The sequence below is a fragment of the Miniopterus natalensis genome, chromosome 13 (genome assembly GCF_054644295.1).
Source record: "Miniopterus natalensis isolate mMinNat1 chromosome 13, mMinNat1.hap1, whole genome shotgun sequence".
Taxonomy (NCBI): Eukaryota; Metazoa; Chordata; class Mammalia; order Chiroptera; family Miniopteridae; genus Miniopterus; species Miniopterus natalensis.
In genome coordinates, this window is record NC_142093.1 from 32,686,211 (window position 1) to 32,698,139 (window position 11,929).

The 11,929-nt window shown below is 37.4% G+C and overlaps 1 protein-coding gene across 1 annotated transcript in view; it reads right to left on the reverse strand.

Annotated features, from left to right (window-relative positions):
* PUS10 (pseudouridine synthase 10) overlaps positions 1-11,771 on the reverse strand; it is a 52,443-nt gene extending 40,672 nt beyond the window's left edge. Inside the window, exons 1-4 of the mRNA XM_016214042.2 lie at positions 11,245-11,771; positions 9,019-9,159; positions 6,332-6,595; positions 4,895-4,981 (exon numbers count right to left, since the gene is read on the reverse strand). Of these exons, the coding sequence (XP_016069528.2) occupies positions 4,895-4,981; positions 6,332-6,595; positions 9,019-9,144 (477 nt within the window). The 5' untranslated portion in view covers positions 9,145-9,159; positions 11,245-11,771. The remainder of the gene's footprint in view (positions 1-4,894; positions 4,982-6,331; positions 6,596-9,018; positions 9,160-11,244) is intronic.
* Between the last annotated feature and the right edge of the window lie 158 nt (positions 11,772-11,929).

Sequence of the window (11,929 nt, forward strand, 5' to 3'; positions counted from 1 at the left end):
TGCCAGTCCTGCTGCCTGTAAAAAGGAGAAATGTGGCAAACTCCGTCTGTTCTCAGCAAACGTGTTCGGTGTGTTGACGATCGTGTCTGCCTCATCCTCAGCGCCCACGATTTATTCTTTAGTTCCTGATCTAGAACCTTGCCAGGGTTTTAGGGACAAGTTCACCAGCTGGTACTTAACAGAACCAAGTTTCTTCACGTTTGGAAAATTGGAACTGCCCTGATCTGTCTCTGGTGGTCTGGAAAATCTGTTATCTTTGAAAAGCTCGCAAAGATCAGGGACAGCTGCAAGTTCTTTCTGAATCTCTCCTGGAAAGTAATTCATCCAGGCCCAGGTACCCGAACCCATTTAGAGAAGCTTCCCCGTGTGGCGTTTTCATTCCTCCCTGCCAATGATCCTTCTGCCCTTTGCACATGAAGATGATTTTTCTTGACAGAAAGGACAGAAGCAAAATAGGATTTTCACAGTTCTGCCTTCTCGGTATCACCCATCAGTGGTATACCATCAGTTCCAAACAGCAGATCAATCCCCTTTCTCATCGCTTTCTTGCTCTAAACATAACTTCGAGTAGCCCAAGTCTTCCTTAGCAGTTCTTGCAAGTCTCTACTCATGCAAATTTTATTCTTACAGATTTAAGCCTCCTTCTGACATATGCATTAATCTGATTTCACCTTTCCTCTCTTTTTTTGAAACTGATCTCAGGTTGGCAAAAAAATTAGCTGGATAACACATACATAGGGGTTTGTTAGGCTAGTCTTATTACTTCTGAAGTTTTTCATAATAAAAAGTCAAACAAATATATCTAAATATATAAATACAAATTAAACATATAATTGTGTAAATAGAGAGGGATGGGGGAAGAGGGCAGTAATTCCCTATTTCTTCTTCACTGGGATATATTTTTATCCCTAAACGTTTTTTATTGGTTGGGATAATTTGGTTTTAATTAAAGTCTCCATTGCACTCTCTCTGCACCTCCCAATCCTTTTCATTTATCTTCCAGCCCAGATTCCTACGCCGGTTTTCTTCGACTGCTTTTCCTTTGGACTGCTTGAAATCCACCCAGCAGAAGTCTAGGCTACATTCGGCCTGGGCCCGTTTCTCTCTTCCTAGCAGGAGTGCATCTCTTGAAGGGCTGTCCCTTTTCACTTAGGCCTACATTAGTTCCGCCATTCTCCTCAAGGGAATTGGTTCTCAAAGTGTGGTCCTCGTACCAGCAACACCAACATCAGCCATGAACTTGTTAGAAACACAAACTCATGGGTCCCGCGAACCTACCGGGTCAGAATACCTGGAGATGGGGCCTGGAGAACTCTCCAAGTGAGTTCTATATATATTAAAGTTTGAGAATCACTACGTTAGGGGAAGAAACTCTTCCAAATCAAAAGCTGTCAGACAATGTGCTTTCAACCAAACATGATTTCCATCAAGTGCCTAAGTACTGGGAGTCCCTCGGGCCACTGTATACATTAACCTTTGTGACTCTTCAATGTCTGCAGCTCATGGGCTCCTCCTTTGGCCAAGGGGCACACAGCACACTTCCACTTCTGTATCTATCCCATTTCTCTCTTGTTTTAAATTCTACTCTATTTTATTATTTTGTTTGTTTGTTAATTCTCACCCTGAGGATATTTTTTTCATTGATTTTTAGAGAGAGTAGAAGAAAGGGAGGGAGGTGGGGGAGAGAGAAACATCGGTGTGAAAGAGACACATCAATTGGTTGCCCTCCCGCACGTGCCCCAACCTGGGCTGGGGATCGAACCTGCAACCCAGGTACATGCCCTTGACCGGGAATCGAACCCAAGACCCTTCAGTGCTTGCGCGGACGCCCTAAGCAATTAGCAACACTAGCCAGGGCACGTACCTGGGTGTCCCATAAAAATGTATACACACTTTAACAGCTGATAGCGCGATTCTGAAAATGAAATGTATGTTAATAAACGCTGTCTTTATCATTACTCAAAGTGTGTATATACATTTTTGGGGACACCCTATATATCTCCCTTTACGATATCTGAGTCTATAATGAAGACATCCTTCCACTGTTACATTCAAATGGTAAGCCCAGATCCAGAGTCACCAAGACAGCCATGAGCTATTTATTCCTTTCCCCTATAATCCCATTATTTTGTCATTCAGATTTTTGTATGCTGTTATGATGGTATTGAAGCTTCTAATTATTATGTTCAGCTAGTTCCCATAGTCTTGTGTTTGGGGGGACCCCTGGATGCTGCCTCCACTTACTTCTGGTTCCGTGTTTTGCTTTATGTCCAGCACAGCTGCATCGGTTAAACTGCACGTTTCTCTCCTCTTCAGGAGCAGTGGGTCTAGAGCTGTCCCCAGCAGATCAGCTGGCTCCCAGGGACGCAGCCCATCCCTCCCTCCAGGTCCTCCCAAGCTCAGTGGAAGATGGTGATGATTACAACGCCGCAAGCTTTCTCCTAAGCTTTTAGTAAGTGCTTTTATGACGACGATATGTAAGAACTATAGCTGTAGCCAGAAAGGGATTGGGAGGGCCAGGAATACAGAGTTAATGCCAATTTAATAGCTTGACTTTTTAAAAATCCTTACTTGAGGTCGTCCCTTTCCTTGGTTCTTTTGTAAGCAGGAATATGACAAATACTACCATGTTGATAAAAAAATTATTTTCTTTCAAATGAATGTATCTGTGACCATAATTTTCTTCTTTAGAAGTGGGAAAAATTGACTTAATTATACATTCCACTCTGAATTATGAGATAAACTAGCACCAATCAATTCTATGTATATTAATATTATTCCACACGCAGACAAACAAGTTCTTAAGTTTTGCAAGATTTACATTGAAAAGCCACACTGCAGATGAAATATGTTACTAAAGAAGTCACAGAATTTCTATTCAAAATGCAAGAATAATCTGAAGATGTGTAATTTATTTAAACTGGAATGTGTTACAAATAAGTTAACTGCTCTGAAAAGCAATTTCTTTTCAGTCTGGCCGATAACATACCTCAGTGCCAAAGAAGGAATAAAAGAGCAACAAAAGAAAGTAACAAAACATAATGATAAAAGATAATAAAGTGAAACATAAGCACAATTTGCTGAAGAAATCTAGGCTGTGAAAATAGTAAGCTGCATGTACAACTGCATGCTTCTGAATAACTATTATTCTTAAGAAATGAATGGGTAAAAATACACTACTCATCAACAAAAAGGAAAACAATGAGTCACATACACTCAACTGTGGAAAGTAATTCCTCAGTAATAGGAATAGTCACATATTTCTGCTGAATAGTTTAGTGGTTGAAGTCAGTTATAAAAAGTAAGTAGAGTGTAAGCAGAATAATTCTATTTTTTAAAACAGCATCTTCTATTTCTGATATGGAATATAAATGCTTTATAAGTAGTCAATAAATATTAAATCAATATGTTAACATCATCACATAAGTGATAAATATGAACAACACAAATTTTAGTGTAAAACTGTGAACTTTGAGACAAGTTTGGTAGTAAGATATGTAACCACACTAAGAATATATCCAATTGACACTTGAACAAAGCGGGGGTAGAAGGGATGCCCCCTTCCCCCCATAGTCAAAAATCCATGGATAACTTTTGACTCCCCAAAAACGTAACTACTAATAGCTTACTGTTGACCAGAAGCCTTATCGATAACATAGTGATTAACACATATTTTTTACATGTTATATGTATCATATACTACATTCTTACAATGACGTAAGCTGAAGATGTTATTAAGAAAATCATAAAGAAGAGAAAATAAATTTACAATATTTATTGAAAAAAACCTGTGTATAAGTGGACCCATGCAGTTCAAGACTGCTGTACAAGGGTCAACTATACTTCCTATTTCTATTTTTGTTACTCAAACATTGTGACTTTTTGTGAGTCACCCTGCTTTTGGAAGTCTGTTTCTCTCGACCAAAACTGGACCCTGAAGATGGTCTGTCAGTGAGAAATGCTTTCATGATTGACAAGAAAATGACTTTAAGTGTTTATAAACCTCAGGATACCATCATCCCCTTCATTCTCCCATTTGCTCAGTTTTCTTGTCATCAACAGAGGTACTATTTAAAAGCATCCACTCTTTTTCACTTCTCAGCTCTTATCTGTCATTCAACACATTTTAAATCAATTTTCAGCCTTTTAGGGGATAACATACATGCTCACCCAAAGAAAGTGACAGCGTAAGATGTAATGTTCTGGTGATGTTTGGGGATTCTTAATGAAAAGACACCTTATGTATATAAATAAATGTTTGGAACTCACTGTTATAATTTGAGATTCTAGAGGCTGTTTCCCCTATACTTCATGTAAAAGTATTAACAAAAATAGTTTTATGTTTCCAAGTCAGTTTCAACACACAAGACTGTTACAGTAATGACTTTTTTTTTCCACTAACAAAGGAAAAAGTTAAAATAAACATAAGGCTATTATTTTGCTTTTTACCATTGACCAAAAGAGGTGCTACTGTTTTATATCAGAAAATAAGAAGGTATATCAAAATTGAAATAACCCTATCCTAGGACCATTATAAAATACACACTTCTCCCCCTGACACACACACTCAAGTCTCTGAATTCCTGGTCAATTCTCTCTCTGACAACACAGAGCTAATCCTCAATGAATATCTTCTACTGAATCAGGACCTTTTAAAAAGATGACAGTCCTGTGATGAATACACTAATCTGAACCAATAATTCCTTTTTTTACCCATTCACTCAATATTATTAAGCAGCTATAATAATGTAATGCTTTCATGCATTCAATAAGTACACAAAATGTAAACAATATAACATGGTAAGGAATATTTCTTACCAAGGAAAATTTGTATTTTTGGGGACACTTCTAGCATGCATTGCACATGTAGTTGTATGTGTGTAAGTGACCTTACCTCTCTTACAGATAGCTGTGGTGGGAAGGAGACTGAAAGTACTAAGTTGGTGAATTCAAATCCAGAGGCCTCCACCTTTTGGCACACCTAAAAAGGTATTACGTAAAAAGTATTTATTATTACATAAAAGAGTATTATATAAATTCCCAGGAATTGCAAAAAATTTTATACTAATCTTCATAACATAGATTTTTGGTCCAGGAGATGACACTGCAAAACTTCCACAAACTTTCACTTTTAAGTAGGGAGCTCTCACAAACACCCTGAAATCAAATATTTGCTAACTAGGACCCTGAAGACTGACATCACCAAAACAGCCAGGACTCACCTGCAGAACAAGCTGCTGGATGTCAAAAGAGTTTTCTCTTAGGTTACCTCATAACTTAAAAAAGATTTTGAACAAAGTAGAGCTGACTATGGCACTCTTGACAGCTGGAAACAAAAGACAGTCCTATGTTCAAGCATGTACCTCTCACAAGGCTGTAACACTTGTCTTTCTAGACACTAGGAGAGATGACTAACAAAGAACTTTTCTCTAACTTCTTCCTCATGTTAAGTAGCAAAGGGAAAACTGCTATATCTCTTTTTATTGAATAGCACTCATGACTGAAATACATAAATGGATACATATTTCATTAATTTTCAGATATCATGTTGATAAAAAGGTAATTTGAGATAAGAAAGTTTTCATTTTTTGAAATAAATTAGGAAAATGTTTTAATAATCCATTGCTGTGAAATAAGTTGAAATGAATGGCACTGTTCCTATAGATACAAGAATTCTAGGTCTGCCCTGGCCAGGTGCTCAGTGAGTTGCACATGGGCCCAGGCACCAAAAAGTGGTTGGTTTGATTCCCAGTCGGGGCACCTGACAGGGCTGCGGGCTCAGTCCCTGGTAGGGGGCGTGCAGGAGGCAGCCCGTCGATGTTGTGCTCTCACATCAGTGCTTCTCTCTTTTCCCTTCCTCTCTAAAAATCAGTACTGTTCTTTTAAAAAAAAGCATCAACAGCCCGGCCAGGTGTGGCTCAGCGGTCGAGCATCGACCTAGGATCCAGGCGATCAGGGTTCGATTCCCGGTCAGGGCACATGCCCGGGATGCAGGCTCGATCGATGACTCTCATCATTGATGTTTCTGTCTCTCTCTCCCTCTCCTTTCCTCTCTCTGAGATCAATAAAGATATTTTTTTAAAAATACATAAATAAATGTTACTTTTAAAAATAAACAAACATCAACAAACAAACAGGTTACAGGTTGGATCCCGGTCGGGGCGCTTACGGGAGGAACCTGATCCATGCTTACTTCTCTTTCCGCCCCACCCCCCCCAAAATCAATAAACATATCCCTCAGTGAGCATAAGTTAAAAAAAAAATTCTAGGTCTTAAAACTGAAAATCTCTACATAATTGTACATATAATAACAGAAGACAGATTTATTTACCTTTTTAATGAACTCTTTTTCACAGAATTCTTGAAGAATCCCTAGGCATACATTGCACACGTTTAGATTTGAGCTCTTGGAAGCAATGCTTCCATCGTCAATAACGGAGACCCTTCCCTCTCCATTTTGACTCCGATTATCATTCCCATCAATCCCATCTTCTAGTTCATGTAGTCGAATTTTCTTAGGAGGTGGGTTTGGAACTTCCAAAATTAATTCACCTTTTTCAGTTTCCAGAAATTTCTGTAGTTCATTGAGCAACTCCTAGAAAGTTAATTAAAAAAAAAAAAAAAAGGTAATAACCCCAAGGGTAAGATGAAGCATGAAGAGCGAATATTATGATATATCACAGACTTACCCAATGTTGACTTATTTTAATTCTAAAGCAATGAATTAATTTTATTAGCCAGCATCGGCTTTCTGGAGAACTTAAAAGAGAATCATGTAACTTCTATAATAAATGTGTGAATATTTTTTCAAGAGTTTCGTGTATCAGTGAAGCTAACATCCCAAATCTGAGGCAGACAGGCTCCATTAAGAAATTTACTAATTTGGCTTGTGGTTCTGTTGTGGGGTCATTCACTCATTCACTTGCTAATTTCAGAAAAAGAAAATTTTAAAAACCACCCTAACTGAAATAATTAGAAATTTCAATTCTAATTCTTAACAAATAAAAATACAAACTGACTTTCCATTATTGCTTGGTTATTTAATAATTCCACAATCACTAAAACCTCATATGTACAATATTTATTTAATATGAAATCTGAAAAATTAGAGACCAGAAGTCCATTAAGTAAAAATAATTTCAAGACAATTTACTAAACAAAGGTAAACAGATGCTGGAAATGCTGAAATTTCGGCACCATAATTACAAACCATTTACATGCATTAATTGGAAGAAGCCTTCTATTACATTCTGGTTTCCCTAATTTTTGTCACCCTTTGTATTAGAATGTTGAAAGTGGCATTCTTTGAAACCATTCTCATATTTCAGACATTCTACTCATCCAAATACTCAGAAAACTTTCCCTCTATTTTGTCTAAATTAAACAGGATTTCTTATTTTGGTGTTGAATAAATATCCTTTTATATTCACTCGGATTACAATTTACTGACTGTAAACGGAAAAGTCTTTCACTCAAACAAATTTAATTCATTTTATTGACATTAGCTCTCCTATTACAGAGAAATATACATACATACACATACAGGTATATTATGACCCACACAAACACGTTTATTATTACCTAAGATCTGTGGTGTTGGTATAACATAGTACATATATATGTATGTGTACATATATAGTTATATGAATAGAACAGGTCAAAATTTAAGTACATTTTCCAAAAAAGTTCTCAAATATTTTCATGTTTATTTACACAAAATGATACAAACAAAAGTTGGTAGCACTAAGTCTCTTTATATAACATATATATATTTTAAATCTTATAACATATGCATGGAATAATAGATTATAATGTGTCTTTAAAACTGTGTGAGAAGTTACACAAAACCAGTCTTGTTATTTTATAGTCATAGAGTGTATAAATATACACATATATTAATCATCATAGCATATGTACCATTTCCAGTTTTCAAAGTGCTTTCACATACTTTATTAGATACTGTCCCTTAAAATCCTGTGAGGTGGATGTTATCATCATTCCCATTTACAGAGGAGAAAACTGAAGATGTAAAGTGGTGGAACTGGGATTCAAATCCATGTCTTTCAGCTCCAAATTCTAGGCTTTGGATTCAGACAGACAGTTCATATCCTAGCTTGCCCACTTAATAGATGTGTAACTTTGGACAGGTTGCTTAACCTCTCTGTGCCTCAGTTTCTTCATCTGAAAATAGAGACAATCATAGTATGTACTTACCTAATAGGTTACTATGATGGTTACATGAGAGCTTGACATATAATAATGCTATATGAATATTAGGTATAATTATTATTTCAAAATAATAGAAACAACTAATACAAAGAAAAATGACTGATATTGGGTAATTTTTTTAAATTATAAGAAACTGAGTGTGTGTGTATGTTTGTACTGCATATATACATATTTACTATCTGCCTCTGAAAAGAGCATCACTATTAGAATCAAATATATTTCACAAAATATTATGTATTTTATGTGAAAGTATTCTATTAAATGTCAAAGATCTCTGTATATTACTTTTGTTGTTATTAAAACAGTAAATAATTAATTATTTTAATAGCATTTCTTTCTAGAGGGTTGCAAACACTATTTGTAAATAAAATGATAATGTAGAAAAACAGAAAAGGAAAAAAGTGCAACTAAATCCACAATGCTTTCACTTAATAGATCTAAGGACTATCACCCTCTCCCATTACAACTTACTAATATCTGGCGAGAAGTACTACTTTGTGATATTCTGTCTAGATACTCTTTAGGCAAGGTCTATACCGTACAAATACTAAATGCACCAGGGAATTGCTCCACAAAGATCCCACTATATTAAATGTTATATACAATCACTTAAGAAGAAACTTACATTTTTATGGTAATGTAAATTCCAAAATTAGCATTATCAGTAATTATTTTATTATAGTGTTTTTAAATTTAATGCAGAGTTATGGATAGATACTTGCCCTCAAATGTACAAGTATTCATTTAAAACTAGAGAAAGATTCTTAACCTTAAAAAAAATGAAAATACCTCATAGGAAAGTTTGTAAGGTGCATGAAAATCCACACCACAGAATCTGAAGATACATCTTGGACATGTACCAGTACTGAACAACAACTGGGCCACATGCTTGTTTTCCTCAGTCAGCGGAAACATATTGAAAAATTACAACTAGAAAGAAATAAAAAGTAAAACTAATGAGCATCTTTTGTGTTTTACTTTTATAAACAAATATATCATCAACTTTAAGGATAAAAACTAACTTTTATTTGAAAAACACTATTTTGTATTCTCCAATATGCATATTGAAACGTAAACTTGAAAGAAATTTATTAGATGAATCAGATAAGTTCCTAATTGTCAAGGGATTAGTTTAGCATTTTGGATTATGATAAAGTGCATCAATATAACTAAATCAATGAAAAGAAATATTTTTTTTAAATGGTTGTCTCTGAGAAGGGTAATGAAAACAAGAATACAAAGTAAAAATTTGCTTTTATTTTGTACCATTCAGTATTGTTTGAGAACACAGAGTAGTAAATTCAATAAACTTTTCCTATTAGAAATTAAAAATGAGTTTTCTAGAAAAACATCGGTAAGTTAATATTATATAATACTTGACTAACCTTAATAATAGTTAAGCAGTCAAGTATTTAAAACAAACTGATCAGTGGATCCAAAAACATCAACTTTACTTTGATGATATAACTAAATGACAACTAACTATAGCAAAATAAGAAAAATCTGCTTCTTTCATGCACAAGTAATATCTCCAACAAAAACAAATTAAATGCAAAATATTTTAGAGTAATTACTGTGTGAAACAATTTGCTACCTTTTGCAATTTGAATAAATTCACTTAGAAACAAATACTAGAGAATGGGGGAAATCCAATATAATTCTCTTGTAGCCAGGAAGGAGGGGTACTAAATTACCTAATCATTCTGCTTGACAAAAATAGATGGCCTCCTGATTAATGAATCAGTCCACATTACTTTAAAATGAGGAACTCGAAAAGTGACTGCACGGCAATGTTGTGGTATGGTATAACTGTGGCCATACCTATAACAGACAGTGGCGCCTTTTAATTTGTGCAGTTTCATAATATTATCTTTTCTCCTCCTCCTTTCCATTCCTTAAGGTCAAAGATTTCATTTAATTCAGAATTAACTTTTAACTCAGAAAAACAAAAAAAGTCAAAGCGTAAGTGCTTATAAAGGACACTCTGTATCAAAGATTTCCCTGGAGACTTAAGTTAAATAGTTTCAATAGAATGTTTACTTTCTTTCCTTTGACTTAAAAACAATGTTTATTTCTCCAATGGGTTCGCTAGAACTAAAGGTAACCTGTAAGGCCAATAAATGATACATTGTAATCTCTTCACGCTCAGAAATTCCCAAACCTGTTGAGAATTAGGACACCTGTCCCGGGTAATTTGAAGGGAGTCAAAAAAACACCACCACCATCACCTGAGTAATTTGAAGGAGCCCCTCCCCCTCTCCCCCCCCCCAACAAACAAGACCCTCTTGAGTGTTATAAACTGAATGGACTTACAAACCTCTCATATCATTTTCACCTAGCAATAATCTAGCGACTTCTTAAACACGTTATTACAAGAAGGAAATACGTTATGCCTTAAATATGGTTGTTTCATCTTAGTGTACAGCGCTGAAATGACAGGATTTCATAAGGCATCAGAAATCAGTTGTCCCATATGAGGCTTATCTTTGAAAGCAAGCTATGAGAAATGTATCCTACACAGTCAAGCTTACATCGTTGATTACCTTTGTTAAACGCGTTTAGTTGACAAAAGTCATTGCAACAGAACCTCCTCCCACGTGTCAGGATCCCTAAGGGGACCGAGTCCCTTCCCCGCAAACCAAGGATAACTAGCCCGGTGTCTGGTTTACTGGAGGAGAGCGTGAACTTTCTTTTCATCTCTCGGATTATGATAGAAACCATTCGATGCAAATAGGGAAGGAGCAGGGCAAAAGCGCCAAAATGACCAGGTTGTGTCACCTCCCGTGATCTTTGAAAAACTCATTCCATACCGAAGGGTGTCATTTGTCTCGTGGGGGTGGGGGTGGAGGTGGATTTCTGAAGAAGGAGGCGCTCACAGTTCATTTCGCTACCGACACACCCCGCTGTGGAATCTCCCCTACATCCAAGATCTGTCTAACCTCGAGTCTCGTTTTTGGCCAAGCAACACCCCCCCCCCCCCCAGCTCCGGTTAAGTCCAAGAAACTTCTCACTCACCCCCCTTGTTAGCAAAGCCGGAAGGAAGGAAAGGACCCCCTCCATCCACGCCTCTCCGGCTCCCGGGCGGCACCGCCTCACCTCAGACCTCCCCGCCGCACCTTCTCCCAGGAAGCCGGAGCCTGAGATTTAACCCCTTCTGGCTCTCAGTGGAAACGGGGAAGACTAAAGACAAAGCACCTACTGCGTCTAGCAATTCTGTTCCCCGAGGAAACGAGAGCTTCAGAACGAAAGTACCAGCCCCCTCTCGGGAGGACGGAATGAACTATCTCCTGCTCGTCTGCAGGGAGGAAAAAAAAAAAAAAATCAGCAAAACTGTCTGAACTGCCGCCACGTGCCCCGCCTCTCCCGAGGGAGTGGGAGTGAGTGGGACTTAAGTCTCGGCTCAACCGGACTAGTCCCTGAGACGCTTCAGAGGGACTCCGACATCTAAGACATTGTAGCCGCTGCCAGAAATGTCGATGAGCCCCTACCTTATCTAAGAGATTTAGAATGCAAATTCTTTCTACTGCCAATAAAAAGAGAGCATTTCTCTCTCGTGGGTTAGTGGCATCCTCCCATTCCCTGGTCCCAGCTGGCACAGCCCCACAGGCCACGTCCTGACCGCAGGGCTGGGCGGGGTGGAGGGCTCGGCGTTCCGCCCGTCGTGCCTGGCGAGCTTGCTGCGGGCGCGCCGGGGCCCGGA